Source organism: Schistocerca piceifrons, chromosome 3, assembly GCF_021461385.2.
Source record: "Schistocerca piceifrons isolate TAMUIC-IGC-003096 chromosome 3, iqSchPice1.1, whole genome shotgun sequence".
NCBI lineage: Eukaryota > Metazoa > Arthropoda > Insecta > Orthoptera > Acrididae > Schistocerca > Schistocerca piceifrons.
Window position 1 is genome coordinate 346,954,396 of NC_060140.1, and position 21,727 is coordinate 346,976,122.

Consider the following 21,727-nt stretch of genomic DNA (forward strand, 5'->3'; position numbering starts at 1 on the left):
CTGCCTTGCAATCTGTTTTAACAGAAAACATTAAAGTTGTATGTATGGTTTGTCGCCTTATGATTAGAATACTGCTATGGAGTCTGTATTACCCAGACCTTTGTAATTCTATTCAATTGCAGATTGAAACTATATGAAATACTGTCATTGAAGATACTATCATCACAAATCCAGCAGTAGGAGAGACCTCTCATACCCCAACTGATTCACCCATTTACTTGAGAGGCTTTATTTTCCAATCAAGTTTTCATTGGCTTAAAAAAGACCCTCGATTCATTTGTGCATTTCTTATGCACTTGACACATCCCACATCATAACGATTGCCGTGAGATTGATCAGTGGAACACGTAACTAACTATGTAGGTTTGATGGTCAGTGACAGGGGGAGAGAGAGAGAGAGAGAGAGAGAGAGAGAGAGAGAGAGAGAGAGAGAGAGAGAGGGGGGGGGGGGGGGTAGAGGAGGAGGAGATGGGAAGGGTCAGGAGGGAGGAGGAGGAGATAGGCAGGGTCAGGGGGGAGGAGGAAGAGATGGGTAGGGAGAGGTCGTGGGGGGGGGGGGGGGGGAGGACATCAGGGCATATATCCAGTCCCCATAAATGTTAAGCAACTGTGAAGCATTGCTACATTGACTAGTGCTTGTATGAGGTGTTTTTTAAGTAAGTATAGTTTTGATATAAAAATTTAACAAGTAGATTTCTTTTTTTTTGCAATTTTACTTTTACATGAAAGCTTGTACTTTTAATCCACTTTTCTACCTAATTACCACCAATATTAAAAGCACTTACAGTATCACACAGCCAGTTTCTTAATGCCATCGTTGTAGAAATCTGCTATCTGATTAGACATCCATTGCAACATGGTTGTTTTGACATCTTCAGCATCATGGTGACACTGACCACACAAATGTTTCTTCAAATGCAGGAACACATGGCAGTCACTGGATGTTAGATCAGGACTGTACGGAGCCATTCCATGGATTGCTGCTTTGATTGAAGTGTAATGCAAGCTACCCACATTTCGTCACCTATGAAAATTTGACTTAGAAGTTGGCACCTTCCTTGCTGTACCACTCTAGGAAAGTCAAAGAACTGGCTAAATGTTTGCTTTTGCACATCTTAATCAGCATTTTTGCTACCCAGTGTGCGTACAACGTAGGTAATTTAAACATTCTGTAACAACTGCATAATACACACTTCTTGGCACTTGAAGAAACTCATTAGATTACGATGAAATCATGAAGTGCCTGTTCTCCCACACTTTCTCATCAACTTTTGTAGTGTTTCAACAATTTCTGCATAAAGTCTAGAACCACTCATCCTTCTACCGTCTCGAACACACTGTATTTTAAAAATAAGTGTGAGAGAACATACATACTGCGCAACACATGTTTGTGTGTGCAGGCTGGAAAGGAGTCACGAGCACAAGGTAGATGCGACGGTCAAACGGAATCAACAAGTGTTTGCCATTAGCACCACAGAAGTCGTACTGGAAGAACAAGGAGTGTTTATGTATCTTATGGTGTTTTATATCGTTGATTATTGTAACGAGAAAAAAGAAGAACAGTTGAAACATTGCACGTATTGATTCGCTAGAGACAAGATGGGTTCATATATTATGTGGTTGGTAAACCAAATATATTGCAGACATATTTAATTGAGTCTAATGCTACACAAATCAGCTGACTTGTAAACATCTGAATATTAATGTGGGAATTGGTGAATATGTTACTTGTGGAAGTTGAAATATATCATGAGTGAACTAGAACTATCCTTCGAGTACTAAATTATTTCAAAAGTAGAGAGAGAGCCTTTTAAATTCCCTTAACTTCTTCGGAGAACGCTGATGTAGCAGGAAATCAAGAGAAGAAGATCGGCTGTGCAGATCAAGTAAGTCAACTGATGTGAGAGAGATGTTAATTTTGCAATCCAACTTCACATCACTTCGGGTTGTCTAAAGTGTTAGACTTTCTGCACCAAATCATCAGTAAGCTTTCACTCATTTCTGTAACATCCCATAGCTCATAATATTATCTCCACACACTTCACTAATATGACATTGAATTTCAGCTACTTTCACACCTTTCAAGAAAGTGCACCGACACTAGCTCTCTAACGATATACTTTAAAAAATTCTTGAGACTTCTGAATGAAAGAAATTCCCAGTTCAGGACGGCAAGGTTCACAGTCAATGCCAGCAAGAGCTAAATATTGTCCATAGGTGACTGCTTAATGTAGCTCAGAAATGTACTTTTTCTGCTGTTCTGCCAATATTTTCTTATTTTACTTTAATTAAGATGTGAATGCTTTGCTCCTATCCTGCAATTACCCTCATAAGACTGCAGGCTACTTTTGTTTAAAGTATTTTATTGATTATTCAACCATGAAGTCAAGTTAAGGACAGCTGTCAGCATATGAAAAGAACCGGAAGAGGTAAGAAAACTGTGTTTCACATTAAGCCATGGAGCAGAAACTGCTCAGTTTTTAGAGCACTGGTCTTAAACCTATACATATTCCTCTTCTTCATCTAATACTAAAAAACAGAAAAACCATGCATACTTATCCCACAGATTCCACATAACAAAACAAGATATTTGGTTGAATCTAACACTTTTCCAAGTAGGAAAGAAAAGCAAAATCGCATTTGATCATAAATTGCTCTTATGACCATAAGAAAATGATAGTAAGAAAAAACTTAAACAAGAGGGTATTAACCAGTATGGTGATTTACCTGATAAAGGTTCAACAGCACACATCAAATCTTTAGCACCAACTACGATGCAGTCCAAGATCCCATCTCCAGTTAGGTCGATCAAAGAACAGTCTATGTCTGATGGGAGGAGATAAAATTTTTTCCACCATGCTACTTCACCAGTTGATCCCAGTAAAGAAATTATTCCACCACCTCCTGGTGCAAACCATTCAGCATTCTCTATTTTTCCATGTGAGGCAGGATTTGTCATAATGTCTGCCCGTAACAAGAAAATCAAATTGTGACCTGATACACCTGGAACAACACTTATTTTCCCAATCAGCTCTGGAAAAAAAAAAGAAAATGTGTACAGCTGTTAACACCAATTAAATTTTTTGTTTTAAATAACTATGGCAACAATAGGCAAAATACTTGCCAACTCCATCCAATGTTTTCTCCCAGGCTTGTGTTCCAGGCTTCACATGGTAGGAAGGGCAAGTAGCCCAGTCACATGGCACTACCCACAGGAAGATAATAGCAGTTAAGAAACACAATAAAATGGACAAAACAAAGAACACCTTACGCATTAAGGACAATGGTCTTGGATGATTTGAAGCTGTCATTTCAGGTTTGATGATTGGTACATCATCTGACACCATTGGTCCTCTATTTGTAAGACCATTTATCGGCAAGTCACAGTCATTATCATGATCCAAAGGACGATATTCAGCCATCTTGTGACCTACAAAGAGGTAACAAATCGATTGCAAGATTAGTTGAAAGTTTTAATGAAACACATGGAAAGATTCCACATAAAGTCTCCAATGAGTAAAAACTGTGATTTGCTAATTGCATTTTCATAGAGCATGCCCTATGCCACAAATATCATAATATTAACTTTCGTGAAACAGCAATATAGAATCTATTTTTATCATGAAAGTAACTAGACAAATACATAAAAAAAAGGTGAAATTGTTCTACCATCTGCAACATGATAATGTTGTACTGTATTAATTAAGTTTTGTTTCTTGTTTCTATAATAACATAAAATGGCAAATTAAGGAAAACTTACCTTGTGTATTTCCACTTGATGGGATGGCAAAATTATCGCAATAGGTATATTCAGTATCTACAGATTATAAACTTTCACTAGTATGTGATAAAACACACATAAAAAAGAAATCAACATTATTATGAAAAGGGAAGTTGCCACTTACCATATAGTGGAGATGCTGGGTCACAGATAGGCACAAAAAAAAAAAAAAAATACTGTCACAAATAAAGCTTTCGGGCTGTAAAACCTTTATCAAAAACAGAGACAGACCTCTCTGCAGTCTCAGGCAACTGTAGACACACCTAGAGTGTGGCAACTTTCCTTTTCATAATATTGTTACATTCCATCCTGGATTTTCCACTGTTTGATAAAAAAGAAATCAATAATTTATGGTAGGTATTTAAATTATCAATAAAGTTTATTCTTCTATAAAGGAATTATAGTCAATGTGACTTAAAGATGTTCAATGAGGATAGTTGAAGACATTTCATTTTACATCGTAGTTTAACAAGATGTCAACAGCAAGACCATTAGACATACCCCATTGTATCATTTGAATCCTGACAAGCAAGGGGATTGTCAATGACTTTCTTGAAGAATCCATCCTTTTTCATAAAATGTGATCAAGGGAAACCAAAATCATAATGGCAAGACTAGAATTTGAAACTGCCTCCAAGTATAAATACAGAATCTAAACTGCTGCACTAACTACTTCAATGAAGATTTCTTGGAAACATTTAGCAGAAGCAGTACATTTTCATAAGTAAAACTGGATAATAAAGGAGACATAATGGATTAGTTGCCTTCGGCTACTAATATTTTCAATACTTTGGGATTTATAACACAACAGTTCATCCCTACAAACCCTCATCTTCTCATCATTTTCAGTAACTGTCCCATAATACAGCAGTGTCTATCCAGACAACCGCTGAAATAGGTGGTTCCCAATTTGATTCAGACCACCTGCATTAAGTTCTGTAAGCACAGAAATCTAAACTATAGTTCTGTTTGGACTCTTTAAATACTAATCAGTGTGATAGAGGAATCAATCAAACAAGGGAAACTCCAGGTAGGAGTATCAACAGTGTAGGAAAAGATAAATTGCTACTTACCGTAAAGAAGACACATTAAGCTGCAGAAAGGCACAATTAAAAGACACTTATACAGAGCTTTCGGCCACAGCCTTCATCAGCAAAAGAGAAACATATTCCATTCATATACAGAAGCAAGCCCACCTCATGCACACACGACAGCCATCTCCAGTATCTCGGACCAGAATGCAACTATCACGTGAGATGCAAGCAGCAGTCTGAAGGTGGGGAAGAGGAAGGGATAGTAGTGTATGAGTGGGAACAGAGATGAATGCTATCTGGTAGAGTGTGTATGGACTAGAATGCCAACAGGAGCAACGTAAAGAGGTTGTGGGGCAGGGAAGTGATGGAAAAAGGAGTGAAAAAGGAAATGAGGGAAAGATGGGCAGGTGAGTTGGCAGAGAGTGCAAACAAAGAGGGTGGGAGACGAAAGTGGGGAGGAGATAATAGGACATAGGGGATGGAAACTGTTCAGTGGAGTGTGTCAGTACAGTATGTTACTGTAAGTTGAGGCCATGATAATTACGGGAGCGGAGAATGTGTTGTAAGGATAACTCCCATCTGCACATTTCAGAAAAGATGGTGGTGGAGGAGGGATCCAGATGACTCTGGTAGTGGAGCAGCCATTAAAATCAAGTATGTTATGTTCAGTTGCATGTTGTGCTACAAGGTGGCCTGCTTTGCTCTTGGTCACAGTTTGTCAGTGGCCATTAATACTGGTGGACAGCTGGGTGGTAGTCACACCGATATAAAAAGCTGTGCATTGATTGCAGCAGAGTTGGCAAATGACATGGTTGCTTTACAGGTGGCTCTGGCCCCTGATGGGGTAGGGTAGACTTGTGACAGCACTGGTACAGGAAGTGGTAGGTGGGTAGATTGGGAAGGTCTTGCACCTGGGTCTTCTACAGGGATATGATCTTTGTGGCAAGTTGTTGGGATTGGGAGTGGCATAGGGATGGACTATGATGTTGCGGAGGTTGGATGGGCGATGAAACACCACTTTAGGAGGGGTGAGAAGTATCTTGGGTAGTATGTCCCTCATTTCAGGGCATGATGATAAGAAATGAAAGCCATGATGAAGGATAGTTCCAGTCTGGGGTGGTGCTGGGTGACACTCCTTTGTGGCTGGTTCTTGGGGATTGTGGGAGGATTGGAGGTGTGAGCGGAAATAGCATAAATGTGTTTGCGGGCTACGTCTGGGGGATATATTCCTACTGACCCCATCCTGATTTACTTTAGCATTTTATATTCCACACCTACCCATGCTACATGAATGTTTGATCCTCGTCCTACCATCTTCCCTTATTGCAACACCCATCTTCCCTTATTGCAACACACACACACACACACACACACACACACACACACACACACTTTATTGTTCCTTTACTCCCATGTTTCTGTATATTTTTAATGTGTTTATACATATTTTTACGTGGTTTCACACACTGTTGCATATTTTTGCATTTCTGTGCATGTGTCTGTGTGTCTTTGCATATTTTCATGCTTTTTATGCATCTTTTGCTTATCTAGCTCCTCTCACAACCATCAACAGCTATTTTGCCCATTTCTGCTTCATTCCTGTCTCCTTCACACCATTCCTGTCACAACGGACACTGCTCTGTCCTTCTGCACCAGCTCAGAAAATTATATCTTTCCATGGTTAAAACCCAGTCCCACATCCTATTTCTCAAATGCTGCCTATACAATGGAATCCTCCCAAGTGGCCTAACCATAGATTCCTTTCTCTGGAACCCATCCCTCCTTTCACAATGACCTATACCTGCTCAGATTTTGCCAATCTCCGGCCTTCACAAGCCTGGTACTACAAAAAAAACATCTCCATGGCACAGGCATCCCAGAACCACCTCTGCTCCTTCCACAAGATACTTTTACTGTGCAATCCCTACTCCATAAGTCACATTGCTGAAACTGAATCCATGCTCTCCAGCACCTGAAGGAATATTCCAGACACCAGCTCCATAAGTTACCCAACCTGCTGACATACTACTGCCATCTCAGAGTACCACTATCCAACCCCTATCCTACCCACATTGTTCCTCCTAGTCCACCTTTCATAGGCCTAAACCTTGCCTAGCTGACCTTTTCAACTTGCAACATCCACCAAAACTCCCTACCAACTCCCCACCAAATCCAGAGTCGAAACATTCCTGTAACACTGTTGTTAACCTTTCCACCAAAACTCTCAGTTGCATTGAAGTTTCACTCTTATCCAAAGGTCTCACCTACAGCTATACACCCAAATTTAACAAAGCTGGACTTGTCAAACACATACTCTCTTTCTCCCTATGCCTGCAATGGATGCACTCATTTGCTCCCAATCCCTCCAACCAAAACCACCCTAATTCCAACACTGAACACTGCCTCTTCCAGTTCAACTGTGATCCTCCCCCCTCCCTCGTAACCACCCACTGGTCACCTTCCAGGTGTTCCTTACCTCTAACTCATCCTCACCATCCTTCCCCAGGTTCCTTTTTCAGAACACCAACCTTTCAGTAGAAGAAAGAATACCCTACTGCATACAACCTCAAAACAAATCCTGACCTAATCATCCTACCTGCAAACAAAGGTTCCATGATTGTTGTTATGAACCACAGTGATTACCTGGCAGAAGGCCTCCATTAACTATCTGATCCTCCACCTATAAACTCTGCGAGCGATGCCATCTCAAAAGTCCAACACATTCTCCAATCCCTACTTAAATTCTTAGGTCCTTCCCAAAACCTCTCCCCTGAATCCATTTTCCTCCTCACCTCTATAACACACCACACACTCACCTCCTACATGCTCCCCAAAATCCACAACCCAACATTCCTTGCTGCCCCACCTGTGGCTAGTTATTGTGCCTCCACTGAAAGAATTTTGGCCCTCATTGACCAACACCTCCAACCAATTGCCCAAAATCTAGCCTCCCACATCAAAGACACCAGCCACTTCCTTCACTGATTCTGACCATCCTCACCCCTTTACCTCCTGGGTCCCTACTCATCACTGTTGATGCCACCTCTCTATTCACCAACATCCCTCATGCCCAGAGTCTTACCGACACTGAAAGCTACCTTCCACAACATCCTTCAGATCCCAGACCCACTATCTCATTCCTCATACACCTTACTAACTTTATCCTAACCCACAATTCTTCTCCTTTGAGAGGAAGGTATACAAACAAATCTGTGGCACAGCAATGGGCACCTGTGTGGTACCCTCCTGTGCCAATCTGTTTACGAGCCATCTATAGGAAACTTTCATCATCTCCAAAAATGCCAAATCCTTAGTCTGGTTCATGTTCATTGAAGATATCTTCATTATCTGGACTTGGGACCATGACAACCTATCTTCATTCCTTCACAACCTCAACACCTTCTCTACCATCAGCTTCAGATGGTCCTCCTCAACCCCTGTGCCACCTTTCTAGATGCTGACCACCACCTCTCTGATGGCACCATCCCACCAGCAGCAAGAATACCTGCAAATTGACAGTTGTCATCCATTTTACACCAAAAAGTCCCTTCTATAGAGCCTGGCAACCCAGGGAGAACGTGACTGCAGTGACAAGAACTCCCTTGCTCAGTATGCTGAGGGTCTCACCAAGGCCTTCACAGACCAAGTCTATAAATAGATCTCCTGTGCCATTTTCCCTCACAGCTCCAATTCTCTCACCATCCCCAAGACCCAGCCACAATGGCATGTCCCCTTCATCACCCAGTACCAACCCGGACTGAAACAACTGAACCATATTCTTCGTCACAGCTTTGATAACCTATCATCATCTGTTGAAATGAGGGACATCCTACCCAAGATTCTTCCCACCACTCCTAAAGTGGTGTTCTGTCACCTACCCAACCTCCACAATATCCTAGTCCCTCCCGATGCCACTCCCAATCCCAATGCCTTGCCACAAGGATCATACCCCTGTGGAAGATCCAGGTGCAAGACCTGCCCAATTCACCCACCCAGCACTTCCTATTCCAATACTGTCACAGGTTTATCTTACCCCATCTGGGGCCAGGACCATCTATGAAAGCACCTATGTCATTTACCAGCTCTGCTGCAATCATTTCCCAACCTGTTATACAGGTGTGACTACCACCCAGCTGTCCACCAGGATGAATGGCCACTGCCAAACTGTGACCAAGAGCAAAGTAGACCACCCTGTGGCACAACATGCACTGAACATAACATGCTTGATTTTAATGGCTGCCCCACTACCTGAGCCATCTGGATCCCTCCTCCACCACCAGGTTTTCTGAACTGCAAAGATGGGAGTTATACTTACAAAACATTCTCTGCTCATGTGATTATTCCGGCCTCATCCTAAGGTAACATACTGTCCCCCACCCTCCACCCAACAATTTCCACCCCATCTGTCCCGTCATCCCCTCCCCATTCTCATCTCTCACCCTGTTTATTTGCCACCCTCGGCCAATGCGCCTGCCCGTCTTTGACCACTCCTTTCCTTAGTTGCATTTCTGGCCCGAGATGCTGGAGGTGGCGGTTATGTGTGCATGAGGTGTGCTTGCTTGTGTGTGTTTTTCTTTTGCTGATGAAGGCTGTGTCCAATAGCTCTGTGTGTCTTTTAATTGTGCCTGTCTACACAGGAATCAATCTTCTTTTTAATATTTTTCATTATTTGATGAAGCATTTTAGGATACTCAACTGAGCATTCAGCACTGCTCAAGCCAAAAATTAATTTTACATGAGCATTTTTAAGAAGCAGGGAGCCATTATATAATGAATTTATTAGAATGTAAAAGAGTTCTTCTGGCTATGATGGTATTCTTCATAGAGTATCAAAATCTTACCCTTGAGACACTATATACCCATTTTCTTTTTCCAGTATTTAGAGACATTTTGGAGAAAGCACTCTGCAACAGCACATTTGTTGTGATCTTCAGTTCAAAGACTGATGTGATGCAGCTCTCCATACCAGTCTTCACCTCTGCATAAATACTGAAACCTACATCTATTTGAACCTGCTGACTGCAGTTAAATCTTCGGTCTCCCTCTACAGGATCCCCACTTTTATCAAGTAGTGCCATACATTTCTTACCCTCCTAATCTGCTTCAGTATCTCTTAATCAGTTACCTAGCTGACCCTTCAGCATTATTCTGTACCATCATTTTCCAAACAGTTTTTTTCTCTTCTTGCCTGAACTGTTTATAGTCCATGTTTCACTTCTGTATTACGCTACATTCCAGACAAATATCTTCAGAAAAGGCATGCTAAACACTTAAATTTAGACTCATAGTTAACTTATTTATCTTTTTCAAAGACAAAGATGCTTTGTTTACTATCGTGTTTACCCATCTCTGCAGCTGAATGTTTAGGGTTGCTGCTTCGGTGCAGAAGGCCCAGGTTCAATTCCTGGTACCCCCTCAAATTTTTTTCCGAGTATGGAGGTCTGGTATGGGTGCCATTCAGCCCTCATGTGGCCAAATGAGATACTGCCTGACTAAAGAAGCAGCAGTTATCAACAGTACCCACCTACTGGCAATAACTGCCAGAGAGATTAATAGATCACACGTTCAATGATTGTAGGTTGCTCTTCGTGCTGTCTTTAGTGCCTTGTAAGCAGCAGCTGGCCAGTTGGAACAAGCCTATGGCCTAACCTGTGAGTGGTGCGCTATTGTGTCTGCATTTTATATCCTCCCTATTTCAGCCATTGCCAATTCTTTTACTGCCCAAATAGCAAAACTCATCTATTACACCTGGTGTCTCAATTCGCATTCTAATTACTTCAGCAATGTTTGATTTACTTCAATTACATTCCACAACTTTTGCTGACATTCATCTTATAATCTGTTTTAAAGAGACTGTCTATTCTATTCAACTGATCTAAATACCTTGCTGTCTCCGACAGAATTACGATGTTGTTGGGAAACATTAGTTTTTAATTTTCCTCCCTGCAATTTAAATTCCTTTTCAAATTTCTCCTTGGTTTCTTTTACTGCTTGCTCAATGCCCAGAGAGCTTAACACTTGGGATAGGCTACTACCCTATCTCATTTTCTTCTCAACTACTGGTTCCCTTTCACGTCTTTCGACTCTTACAACTGCAGTGTGGTTCACTCCCTGAGTTTTATCCCTGATAACTTCAGTAACACAGAGTATATTCCAGTCTATATTGCCAAAAGCTTTCTCAGGATCTACAAATGCTACAAACACAGGTTTGTCTTTCTCCAGTTAATTCTATTAAGGTGATGTACAGGATCAGTATCACCTTGTGTGTTCCTATAGTTCTCTGGAGTTCAAACTGATTGTCCCCAGAACTGGTTTCTACCAGACTTTCCATTCTTCTGTTAATAAGTCATGTCAATAGTTTGCAACCTTGACTTATTAAACTGAAGGCTTGGTGTTATTCACACCCATCGGCACCTAACTTCTTTGGAATTGGAATTTTATTACCTTTTTCTTGAATACTGGTCATATTTTGCCTGTCTCATATATCTTCCACACCAAGTGGAATGGTTTTGTGATAGTATGTTCTCCTAAAGATCTTAATAACTCTGAGGGAACAGTGTCTCCTTGAGGTGTGTTGTTACAACTTAAATACTTCAGTGCTCTGTCAAATTCCTTTCACATCACACACCCCCATCTCACCATCTACTTCTCCTTCCTTTTACTCAACATTGATCTATTTCTTTTGTGTAGCCCTTTCACCTTTCTGTGTTTCTTTGGTACTAGCTTGCCATTTGACCTCTTGATATTCATACATTTGCTTTTCTTACCTCCAATGGTTTCTTTAATTTTCCCACACATGACATCTATACAGTGAAACCTCTTTATAACGTTCCTCCATATAATGTTTTCCTCTTTGTTACATCTGTTTTTTTTGGTCCCGAATAAAAGCCCATATAAACAATGTTAAACTTTCCTCTTTACTGTGTTTCTTCTATATTACAATTTCCTCCGTGTAACGCTCATATTTTTGGAACCCTGGTCAATTATTTACCCCTTTATAACGTTTAAATGACTGGATGTAGACGCATATTTTCCGTTCTGTGGATTCACAGTTTGCACCGGCTCGGAAAGCCCACGCTCAGCGTATTTCATATGTCAGCGGCAGAACCTGGTCACGTGACATGTGACGCACATTCTGCTTGCGATCTTTTTGGCGCCATTTACTTTCACCCATCCACCTACCGGGCCCCATGTTTTAATTACAAAAAACTAATCATTTGATACATTGATCATTTGCAATGAATATCATGTTACAGTGTTGTGAAAATTTAAAATGTCACCTATGGCATCATTTGTCAAAGCTGATTAGTGATATCCTGATCTTCAGTAATGCCCTATAATTATTATTTGGAAGCCTTACTCTTTATAGTGTTTTCCTCTATACAGTGTTCAGAATTTGTGGTCCCTTGAAAAACGTTATATAGAGGTTTCACCGTATTTCCCATAGTCATGCATGTCTCTACAGCTTTGCACATGTAGACTAATAATTCCTTCTTCACTATTTTGCATTTAAGGTCAATGTCAATTTTTAGATATCTGTATTTGGTTTTGGCTGATTACTTTTATATTTTCTATTTTCATCGATTAATTTTAATATCTGATGTGCTGTTTAAGAATTTATACAGGGCCTTGTATTTGGCCTATTTGATACTTTGTTGACTTAACTTTGCATATCTAAAAACTATCCATTTGCCTTCTCTAGTATTTCTTTCCCCTGCTTCAATCTGTCATTGCCTAATGCTCCATTTGAAACTCTCAACAGTCATTATTTCCATTTATCCTGCTTCTGTCTCCTTAAGATCCTGTCTTCCTGCAATTTCTTCACTTTCATTTGAAAGGTCATAACCAACAAATTATGGTGAAAGTTTACACGTGCTCCTGGAAAGATCTTCCATTCTAAAATATGATTACAAAACCTGTATTACCATTACATAGTCCATCTGAAACATCCATGTGTCTTCCACGTATACAACCTTCTTGCATGGTTCATAAACCATGTGTTGGTAATGATTAAATTGTGTTGTGCACAAAATTCTACCAGGCAGCTTCTTCTATCACTTTTTTTCTCAGTCTATGTTCTCCTGACATTTTTCCTTCTCTTCTTTTTCTTCTTCTTCCTACTTATTGAATTCCAAGCCCTCATCACTATTAAATTTTCACTTCATTTAGCTTTCTGAATAATTTCTTTCATTATTCAGACAGTTAATAATTTTTTTCCTGCCTTAAACATCAGACTGGAACAACTGAATATCCTCATCCTGACTGGTAAAACTGAAGAACTGATAGATATATGTAAAGGAGAAACCTCTGTACCCTGATCTGAATGAGACGAACTGGAAAGGTAGAGGAATAACAAAACTAAGGAACAGATGTAAACTATATTGGAGTGGCCAAAAAACTGAAGCCAAAAATGGTGTATGTTTTGTATTAAAAAAAGGAAGAGATGTTACTAGAGAGGTAACATACATGAATTAAAGAATTATTAAACTGCACATATCACTTAACAAGAGAGTGCTGATAACTGTTCAGCCATATGCCCCATAGATAGGCTGTAGTGAAGAAGAAAAAGAACAACTGATTTAGAAGCTACAGCAAGAGAAGAAAATTTAATTATAATGGGAGATCTGAGTATCGATGTTGGATCACACAGACCTCGATATGAAAATGTACTGGGTCCACATCACCATGGCAACAGCAACCCACAAGATGAAAACTTTCTAGATCAATATGTAAGGTGTAGACTGAAAAGATTCCAGAAACAGTTAAGTCAGAGACTAACAATATATAGTTGGAATTGAGGATCTAAAACTGTGACCAATTACATCATATTACACAATGAAGCAGGGAAGACCATATGTGCATTCAGAGTTATATCAAGTGAAAGTCTACACCATGTCGATAGATTGCTACTTGCAACAATGAATCACATCGAAGTTCACAGACCTTAGAAATACTGGAAACCAAAAATAAATGCATGCAAACTGAGGAAGAAAGATAAACAAGTTGGTTGACCAGACTGGATTCAAAGAAAGCATTATTGGAGCTGCAGCACAAGTAAGTGGTAAAACAAGCAAGAAAATAAAAGAAACTTTTTGGTGGAATGATAGGGTGACGAGTGCTGTGAAAGAGGAAAAAATGAATCCAGAGATAAAGAAATGCAAAAGGGTAGTAGAAGAAATGAATACAGAGTAAATGAATTACAGTAGACATTAAAAAAATCAGAATCTAAAAGTAAAAAGAACTGCGGTTGAAGAAAACAGAAAGCTTGGATTAATTTCATAAACTACTATACTGAACAATAAGAAATATAAGAAGAGGATGAATACATAAAAGTGATAGAAACGCCAGACGGCAACACAGTCAGGGAAAAGACAGAAATACGGAAGATCGCGAACTCCTATTTTGAAAATCCATACAGCACTGCAGGGGAAGACCACAATGATGTAACCACTTTCTCTTGTAAGGGCAGGGGTACATGTGAGAAGTTTTTGCTCTCACACCTTTTGTCAATCTCAGATAGTAATCACAGAATTATTTACACTGTATGAGAATTTTTACTGTTAGTTACCTGTGAGTACTTTCTGTAAGTGTGTGAGTCTTGTGGAAGCAAATGTAAGAAGTGTTTATGCACTGAAGGATGGAGGTCTTTCAGGGCTGAAATATCACTTTCTCTGAGATTTTTCAGTCATAGTTATGTGTGGGAAAGAAGAGGTTGCAATGGAAGAGCACCAGGCTGCAGCTGCAGTTTTAATGCCTTAAGTGGCAAAAAAACATGTTCATGTTGGATGAGATAGTGGAATAGAGAGCATGATGATTTTGAAGGATCAAGAATCTCATTGTAAAGCTTGCCATGTAACAGCTCCAAAAATATCAAAATTTTATGAGACTGACAGCATGGAGATGAAAGATATACTCCTTATAATTGCACCTAAAAACTGTCAACCACGACATCATTATGCATAAATCCATTAGTGTTGAAGACAGACTGTTTGTGACACTAAGATTTCAATCATCAGATATGTTGATCTCTTTAATATTTGGTAAAGTAACAATTACCATGAAATAACATTACACCAGATTTCATCTTGTTACCCACACTGTTTCAAAAACCAAATAGGGCAGATTTTTGATAGATGAAACATTTCCAGACATACATGTATTTGAACATTTTTACTTGAACTAACTTAAGGAACAACTCATAAATGCCTGAAAGACTGTTCTCAGCACCCAATATTACACTGAAGCACCAAAGAAACTGGTATAGGCATGTGTATTCAAATTCAGAGATATGCAAACAGGCACAAAACAGTGCTGCGGTCGGCAATGCCTATATATGACAAAAAGTGTCTGGCGAAGTTGTTAGATCAGTTACTGCTGCTAAAATGGCAGGGTATCAAGATATGAGTGAGTTTGAATGTGGTGGTATAGTTGACACATGAGCATCTCCATGGGAGCGATGAAGTGTGGCTTTCCCATACAACCATTTCATGAGTGTACTCTGAACATCAGGAATCCAGTAAAACATCAAATTTCTGACATCGCTGAAGCCAGAAAAAGATCCTGTAAGAACAGGACCAACGACAACTGAAAAGAATCATTAAACGTGACAGAAGTGCAACCCTTGCACAAATTGCTGCATATTTCAATGCTGAGCCATCAACAAGTGTCAGCATGTGAACTATTCAATAAAACAGCATCGATATGGGTTTTTGGAGCTGAAGGCCCACTGGTGAACCCTTCACAACTGCATGACACAAAGTTTTACACCTTGCCTGGGCCAGTCAACACCAACACTGGATTGTTGATGACTGGAAACATGTTGCCTGGTTGGACGAGTCTCATTTCAAATTGTATCAAGTAGATGGACGTGTACGGATATGAAGACAACCTCATGAATCCATGGTCCCTGCATGTCAGCAGGGGACTGTTCAAGCTGGTGGAAGCTCTGTAATGGCGTGGGGCATGTGCAGTTGGAGTGGTATGGGACATCTGATATGTCTAGATATGACTGATAGATGACATGTACATAATCATCCTGTCTAATCACCTGCATCCATTCATGTCCATTGTGCATTCCGATGGACATGGGCAATTCCAGCAGGACAATGAAACACCACAATTGCAACACAGTGGTTCCAGGAACACTCTTCTGAGTTTAAACACTTCCCATGGCAACCAAACTCCCCAGACATGAACATTATTGAGCATAACTGGGATGCCTTACAACATGCTGTTAGAAGAGATCTCAACCCCCTTGTACTCACATGGATTTATGGACAGCACTGTAGGATTCATGGTGTCAATTCCCTCCAGCACTACTTCAGACATTAGTCAAGTCCTTGCCATGTTGAAACTTCCTGGCAGATTAAAACTGTGTGCCCGACCGAGACTCGAACTCGGGACCTTTGCCTTTCGCGGGCAAGTGCTCTACCAACTGAGCTACCGAAGCACGACTCACACCCGGTACCCACAGCTTTACTTCTGCCAGTACCTCGTCTCCTACCTTCCAAACTTTACAGAAGCTCTCCTGCGAACCTAGCAGAACTAGCACTCCTGAAAGAAAGGATATTGCGGAGACATGGCTTAGCCACAGCCTGGGGGATGTTTCCAGAATGAGATTTTCACTCTGCAGCGGAGGTGCGCTGATATGAAACTTCCTGGCAGATTAAAACTGTGTGCCCGACCGAGACTCGAACTCGGGACCTTTGCCTTTCGCGGGCAAGTGCTCTACCAACTGAGCTACCGAAGCACGACTCACGCCCGGTACCCACAGCTTTACTTCTGCCAGTACCTCGTCTCCTACCTTCCCAACTTTACAGAAGCTCTCCTGCGAACCTAGCAGAACTAGCACTCCTGAAAGAAAGGATATTGCGGAGACATGGCTTAGCCACAGCCTGGGGGATGTTTCCAGAATGAGATTTTCACTCTGCAGCGGAGTGTGTGCTGATATGAAACTTCCTGGCAGATTAAAACTGTGTGCCCGACCGAGACTCGAACTCGGGACCTTTGCCTTTCGCGGGCAAGTGCTCTACCAACTGAGCTACCGAAGCACAACTCACGCCCGGTACCCACAGCTTTACTTCTGCCAGTACCTCGTCTCCTACCTTCCAAACTTTACAGAAGCTCTCCTGTGAACCTAGCAGAAATAGCACTCCTGAAAGAAAGGATATTGCGGAGACATGGCTTAGCCACAGCCTGGGGGATGTTTCCAGAATGAGATTTTCACTCTGCAGCGGAGTGTGCGCTGATATGAAACTTCCTGGCAGATTAAAACTGTGTGCCCGACCGAGACTCGAACTCGGGACCTTTGCCTTTCGCGGGCAAGTGCTCTACCAACTGAGCTACCGAAGCACGACTCACGCCCGGTACCCACAGCTTTACTTCTGCCAGTACCTCGTCTCCTACCTTCCAAACTTTACAGAAGCTCTCCTGCGAACCTAGCAGAACTAGCACTCCTGAAAGAAAGGATATTGCGGAGACATGGCTTAGCCACAGCCTGGGGGATGTTTCCAGAATGAGATTTTCACTCTGCAGCGGAGTGTGCGCTGATATGAAACTTCCTGCCAGATTAAACTGTGTGCCCGACCGAGACTCGAACTCGGGACCTTTGCCTTTCGCGGGCAAGTGCTCTACCAACTGAGCTACCGAAGCACGACTCACGCCCGGTACCCACAGCTTTACTTCTGCCAGTACCTCGTCTCCTACCTTCCAAACTTTACAGAAGCTCTCCTGCGAACCTAGCAGAACTAGCACTCCTGAAAGAAAGGATATTGCGGAGACATGGCTTAGCCACAGCCTGGGGGATGTTTCCAGAATGAGATTTTCACTCTGCAGCGGAGTGTGCGCTGATATGAAACTTCCTGGCAGATTAAAACTGTGTGCCCGACCGAGACTCGAACTCGGGACCTTTGCCTTTCGCGGGCAAGTGCTCTACCAACTGAGCTACCGAAGCACGACTCACGCCCGGTACCCACAGCTTTACTTCTGCCAGTACCTCGTCTCCTACCTTCCAAACTTTACAGAAGCTCTCCTGCGAACCTAGCAGAACTAGCACTCCTGAAAGAAAGGATATTGCGGAGACATGGCTTAGCTCCGCTGCAGAGTGAAAATCTCATTCTGGAAACATCCCCCAGGCTGTGGCTAAGCCATGTCTCCGCAATATCCTTTCTTTCAGGAGTGCTAGTTCTGCTAGGTTTGCAGGAGAGCTTCTGTAAAGTTTGGAAGGTAGGAGACGAGGTACTGGCAGAAGTAAAGCTGTGGGTACCGGGCGTGAGTCGTGCTTCGGTAGCTCAGTTGGTAGAGCACTTGCCCGCGAAAGGCAAAGATCCCGAGTTCGAGTCTCGGTCGGGCACACAGTTTTAATCTGCCAGGAAGTTTCATATCAGCGCACTCTCCGCTGCAGAGTGAAAATCTCATTCCTTGCCATGTTGTGTTACGGCACTTTCGCAGGGGCCCTACATGATATTAGGCATGTGTACCAGTTTCTTTGGTTCTTCAGTGTGTAATATAATCAGTAAATACCACATCATAAAGTGTTGTATATATAGCTTTAATTCTTGAAGTTTAATGGCAATTTTCCACGTTACAAAACAATTACTTTCAAACAAATGATGGGTGTTCAATAAGTAATGAAAAAGGGGTTTTATTTCCTTGGCCAATTTCGGTTGAAAAAATGTGAAATATGTTGTGGGACAATGTGGAACATTCCCACTTTACCCTTTACAGTTTCATGAAGTTCCAATAGGTGGTGGCACTTATGTAGCCTTAAAAATTGTGTCTGTATTGGAGATGCGTTCTAAGCAGAGAGCTGTCATTGAGTATCTTTTGGCAGGAAAGTAGAGCATCACAGATATTCATAGGTGCTTGCAGAATCTTTAAGGAGACCTGGCAGTGAAGCAGGTGGCATACGGCCATTGCATTGAATGGAGATTGTATTGAAAAACAAGGGTTTGGAACCAAAGGAGAGGGGAATAATATGGTGTATTGGAATTCTGAATAAAAACAATCTGCTTTCAGTAAAAAATGTGTTGCCTTACTTACTGAACAACCCTCATAATTTCACTTGTTTCACAACGTTAATTCATCTACGTTATAAACTACTGTGCCATATTCCTAAAATTGTGGTTATTTAGCTAAATTTCTTCTGAGGAGCTGTTGAAAACTGTAGCCAGCAAACTTTGGCTTTCTATCTTGGTTCTCTTAGTCCAGTAACTATACATAAAACTGGCTTTCCTTCGTACAAACTAATTAAAGCATAACTTCGTTGTGAGTCTACTTCCTGGCAGCTTTCATCACTTTTTTTGTCAACACATCACTGACATTCTCTTCACCACATATATCATTAGTGACAGTAGTCTCAACAGCCCCCCCCCCCCCATCCCCGCCCCAAGTCCAGTACACGTCTGTAGAGCAGATACATGCAGTGTCTATGTGGCGTGATGGATAACACACTAAACTGTCATTCATATTCACATAGGATCGAATCTCCTCAATAACAATTCTTTTCCTTTATTTTAATTTCCATATATTAATTCTATATAATATGCTTCTGATGTGTTTATAAGGTCTTTGCTGTATTGCATTGTTTAAGTTGTGAACTTTCAGAATCAACTATCTGCTCATGCTGTTCGTTTAGGAGATAAAATAAGCAATTTATTTTCTCAGAAACATGCCACGGTCACAAATTACAGCTCAAAACATGCATTTTCCTGAGTATTTTCATTTGATGTGTGTGTGACTACAGCAAAATATATTACCAAGATGTGGTAGCGAAAAAACTGGATGCAATATGGTCGCTCAGCACTCGTACAGAACTCTCAGCTCTCCCAACAATGCTAGTGAGTTAGGTATGGATATGAGGGCTTTTCACTCTCAAGAAAGCTTTTGTGAGTAATACACGACTTGTAACAGTGCTGAGGGTCAGCTCATAGACAGTGTCCAAAAGTGGGAAGAAGCTAGCGTGTACACATCCTTGAAAGAAAAAGTAACATGGACCCATTTGAGATGGTTTCGCCTTGTCGAATGAATGAATGAGGGAAGGTTGGCAAAACGATGGATAAACACAAATGTGATTGGTAGAAGAAGAGACGGCTGGACCAAGTGAAGGAGTTGCAAAGGAAACAGTAGTGAGAAAGTTACGCTATATCGACAGACCCAAGTTGAGAGCACTCATAAGACACATCTTGGCAATTGGATTGGAAAACCGATGATGATGATTAATTTTTCCCATCTGATTATACATTCTTTCAATCTCTTCATTCCCTGCAGAGCTATTGGGCACATAAACTTTTACTAATGTGGTGCCAATTATTGATGTCTCTAAATTGTCTGAAATAATGTTGGTTGGTTGGATGGATGGTGGGAACGAAGGGGTGGGAACGAAGGGACCAGACTGCTAGGGCCATCGTTCCCTTTTTCCAAAAACTGCGAACACCCACTGAAATAATGTGTTCACCATGCTGTTCATAATATATCACCTACATTCCTTTTATTATTAGACCCACTCCAGCATCACCCCTATTCGATTTTCTGTTGACAGCTCTGTACACACTAAATCAGAAGCCCTTTTCAGTCAATCATTCATCATGATCTGTAGATACCATCATGACCGAGAACCCTCAGGGATGTGGAACAAGTCAAGATATGCATAAACAAAAGATAACGAAATTGTAGAAACTTCATGTCTACACTATATTAACAGCAAAGTATCACTATATTTCTTACTGCTATTCATGCTTTTGACGTAAATTCAACCAAGTAAATTAGAGAGAAAGCTGCTACATCGAAAAAAGCTGTAGCCTCCTCAGCAAATGAGCCCCCACTGAATAGCAGCTTTGAGTCACTGACATGTACACACAAAAGAGAATGAAAACTTTCTAGCTTTCAGAATAAATCCTTTGATGCAATAGAGGATTACAGAGAGTGTGCGTGTGTGTGTTTGTACTTTGCATTGTCGAAGCACTTATTCCAAAAGCTTCATTTTCTTTTGAGTGTGCCTGTTGGCAACTCAGTACTTCTCCTATTCGGTGAATGGTCTTCTTTACTCCTATTCATGTTCTCTGAATTATGCAAAGCTCTCTCTTCCCAGCATATGATACTTTAACCCAATGAGTTAGCCACTCTTGTCCTTGCTTCTCTTCAATTCTGTCTGTCTTTATTTTAGGGGAAAACTGTACTCAAAGTGCTTTGGAAATGTATCGCCACTGGCTAGTTTATAATGATTCTGCAATACACTATTTTTTTCCTACGGCCTGTATATACCTTGACAGTAAATTTAATTGTTAAAATTTGACCATCAAGTTCAGATAAATCACTACCTATTGGTTGCACAGTTAAATCACTGTAAGTTGTAGTGTTAAAAATTAATTGTTAATAATTGTTGCACTATGCCCTTCCATCCCTGTTGGGAATTCTACAGTAAAAAATGATTGAAAGCTAGACATGAACAATTTTTTGAGTGCCCTCAATCAGTACTGTCCGAGAGGAAATCAACATTAAAGTCACTGCAAACAATGATTCTCCAGTTAAATCTGCATAATCTTATTAAAACTACTTTTAGCTGCTTTATGAAGCCCAAGATATTTCCTCCTGTTCTTCCTACCACTGCACTTTACTAATATCCACTATATCTAACTTCAAACTATCCATTTCTCTTCTTATATTATCTAACCTGATATCCAGTTCAGGGATATACTACACAACGCCCTGACCCAAAGAATGTCAGATTTCTTTTTCCTGATGATCAACACCCCCCCACCTCCCCCCCTTTTGGAGGACCACTTTACCTTTGGAATATTTTACCCATGAGGATGCCATCACATTAAATCACACAGTAGAACAAGGACATGTTGGCTAATGTTACAAGACTATATCAGTCTACCATCCAGACTTGCCCCAGCGACTACTGAGAAGG

The 21,727-nt window shown here is 41.0% G+C and overlaps 1 protein-coding gene across 2 annotated transcripts in view; it reads right to left on the minus strand.

Moving 5' to 3' along the window:
- The window catches only part of LOC124787960 (protein FAM234A), a 113,726-nt gene that overhangs the window by 75,082 nt on the left and 16,917 nt on the right, over nucleotides 1–21,727 (minus strand). For both annotated transcript variants that reach the window (XM_047254964.1, XM_047254966.1), the window contains 2 exons: nucleotides 3,125–3,430; nucleotides 2,728–3,033 (listed from right to left, as the gene is read on the minus strand). In XM_047254964.1, coding sequence (XP_047110920.1) covers nucleotides 2,728–3,033; nucleotides 3,125–3,430 — 612 coding nt within the window. The remainder of the gene's footprint in view (nucleotides 1–2,727; nucleotides 3,034–3,124; nucleotides 3,431–21,727) is intronic.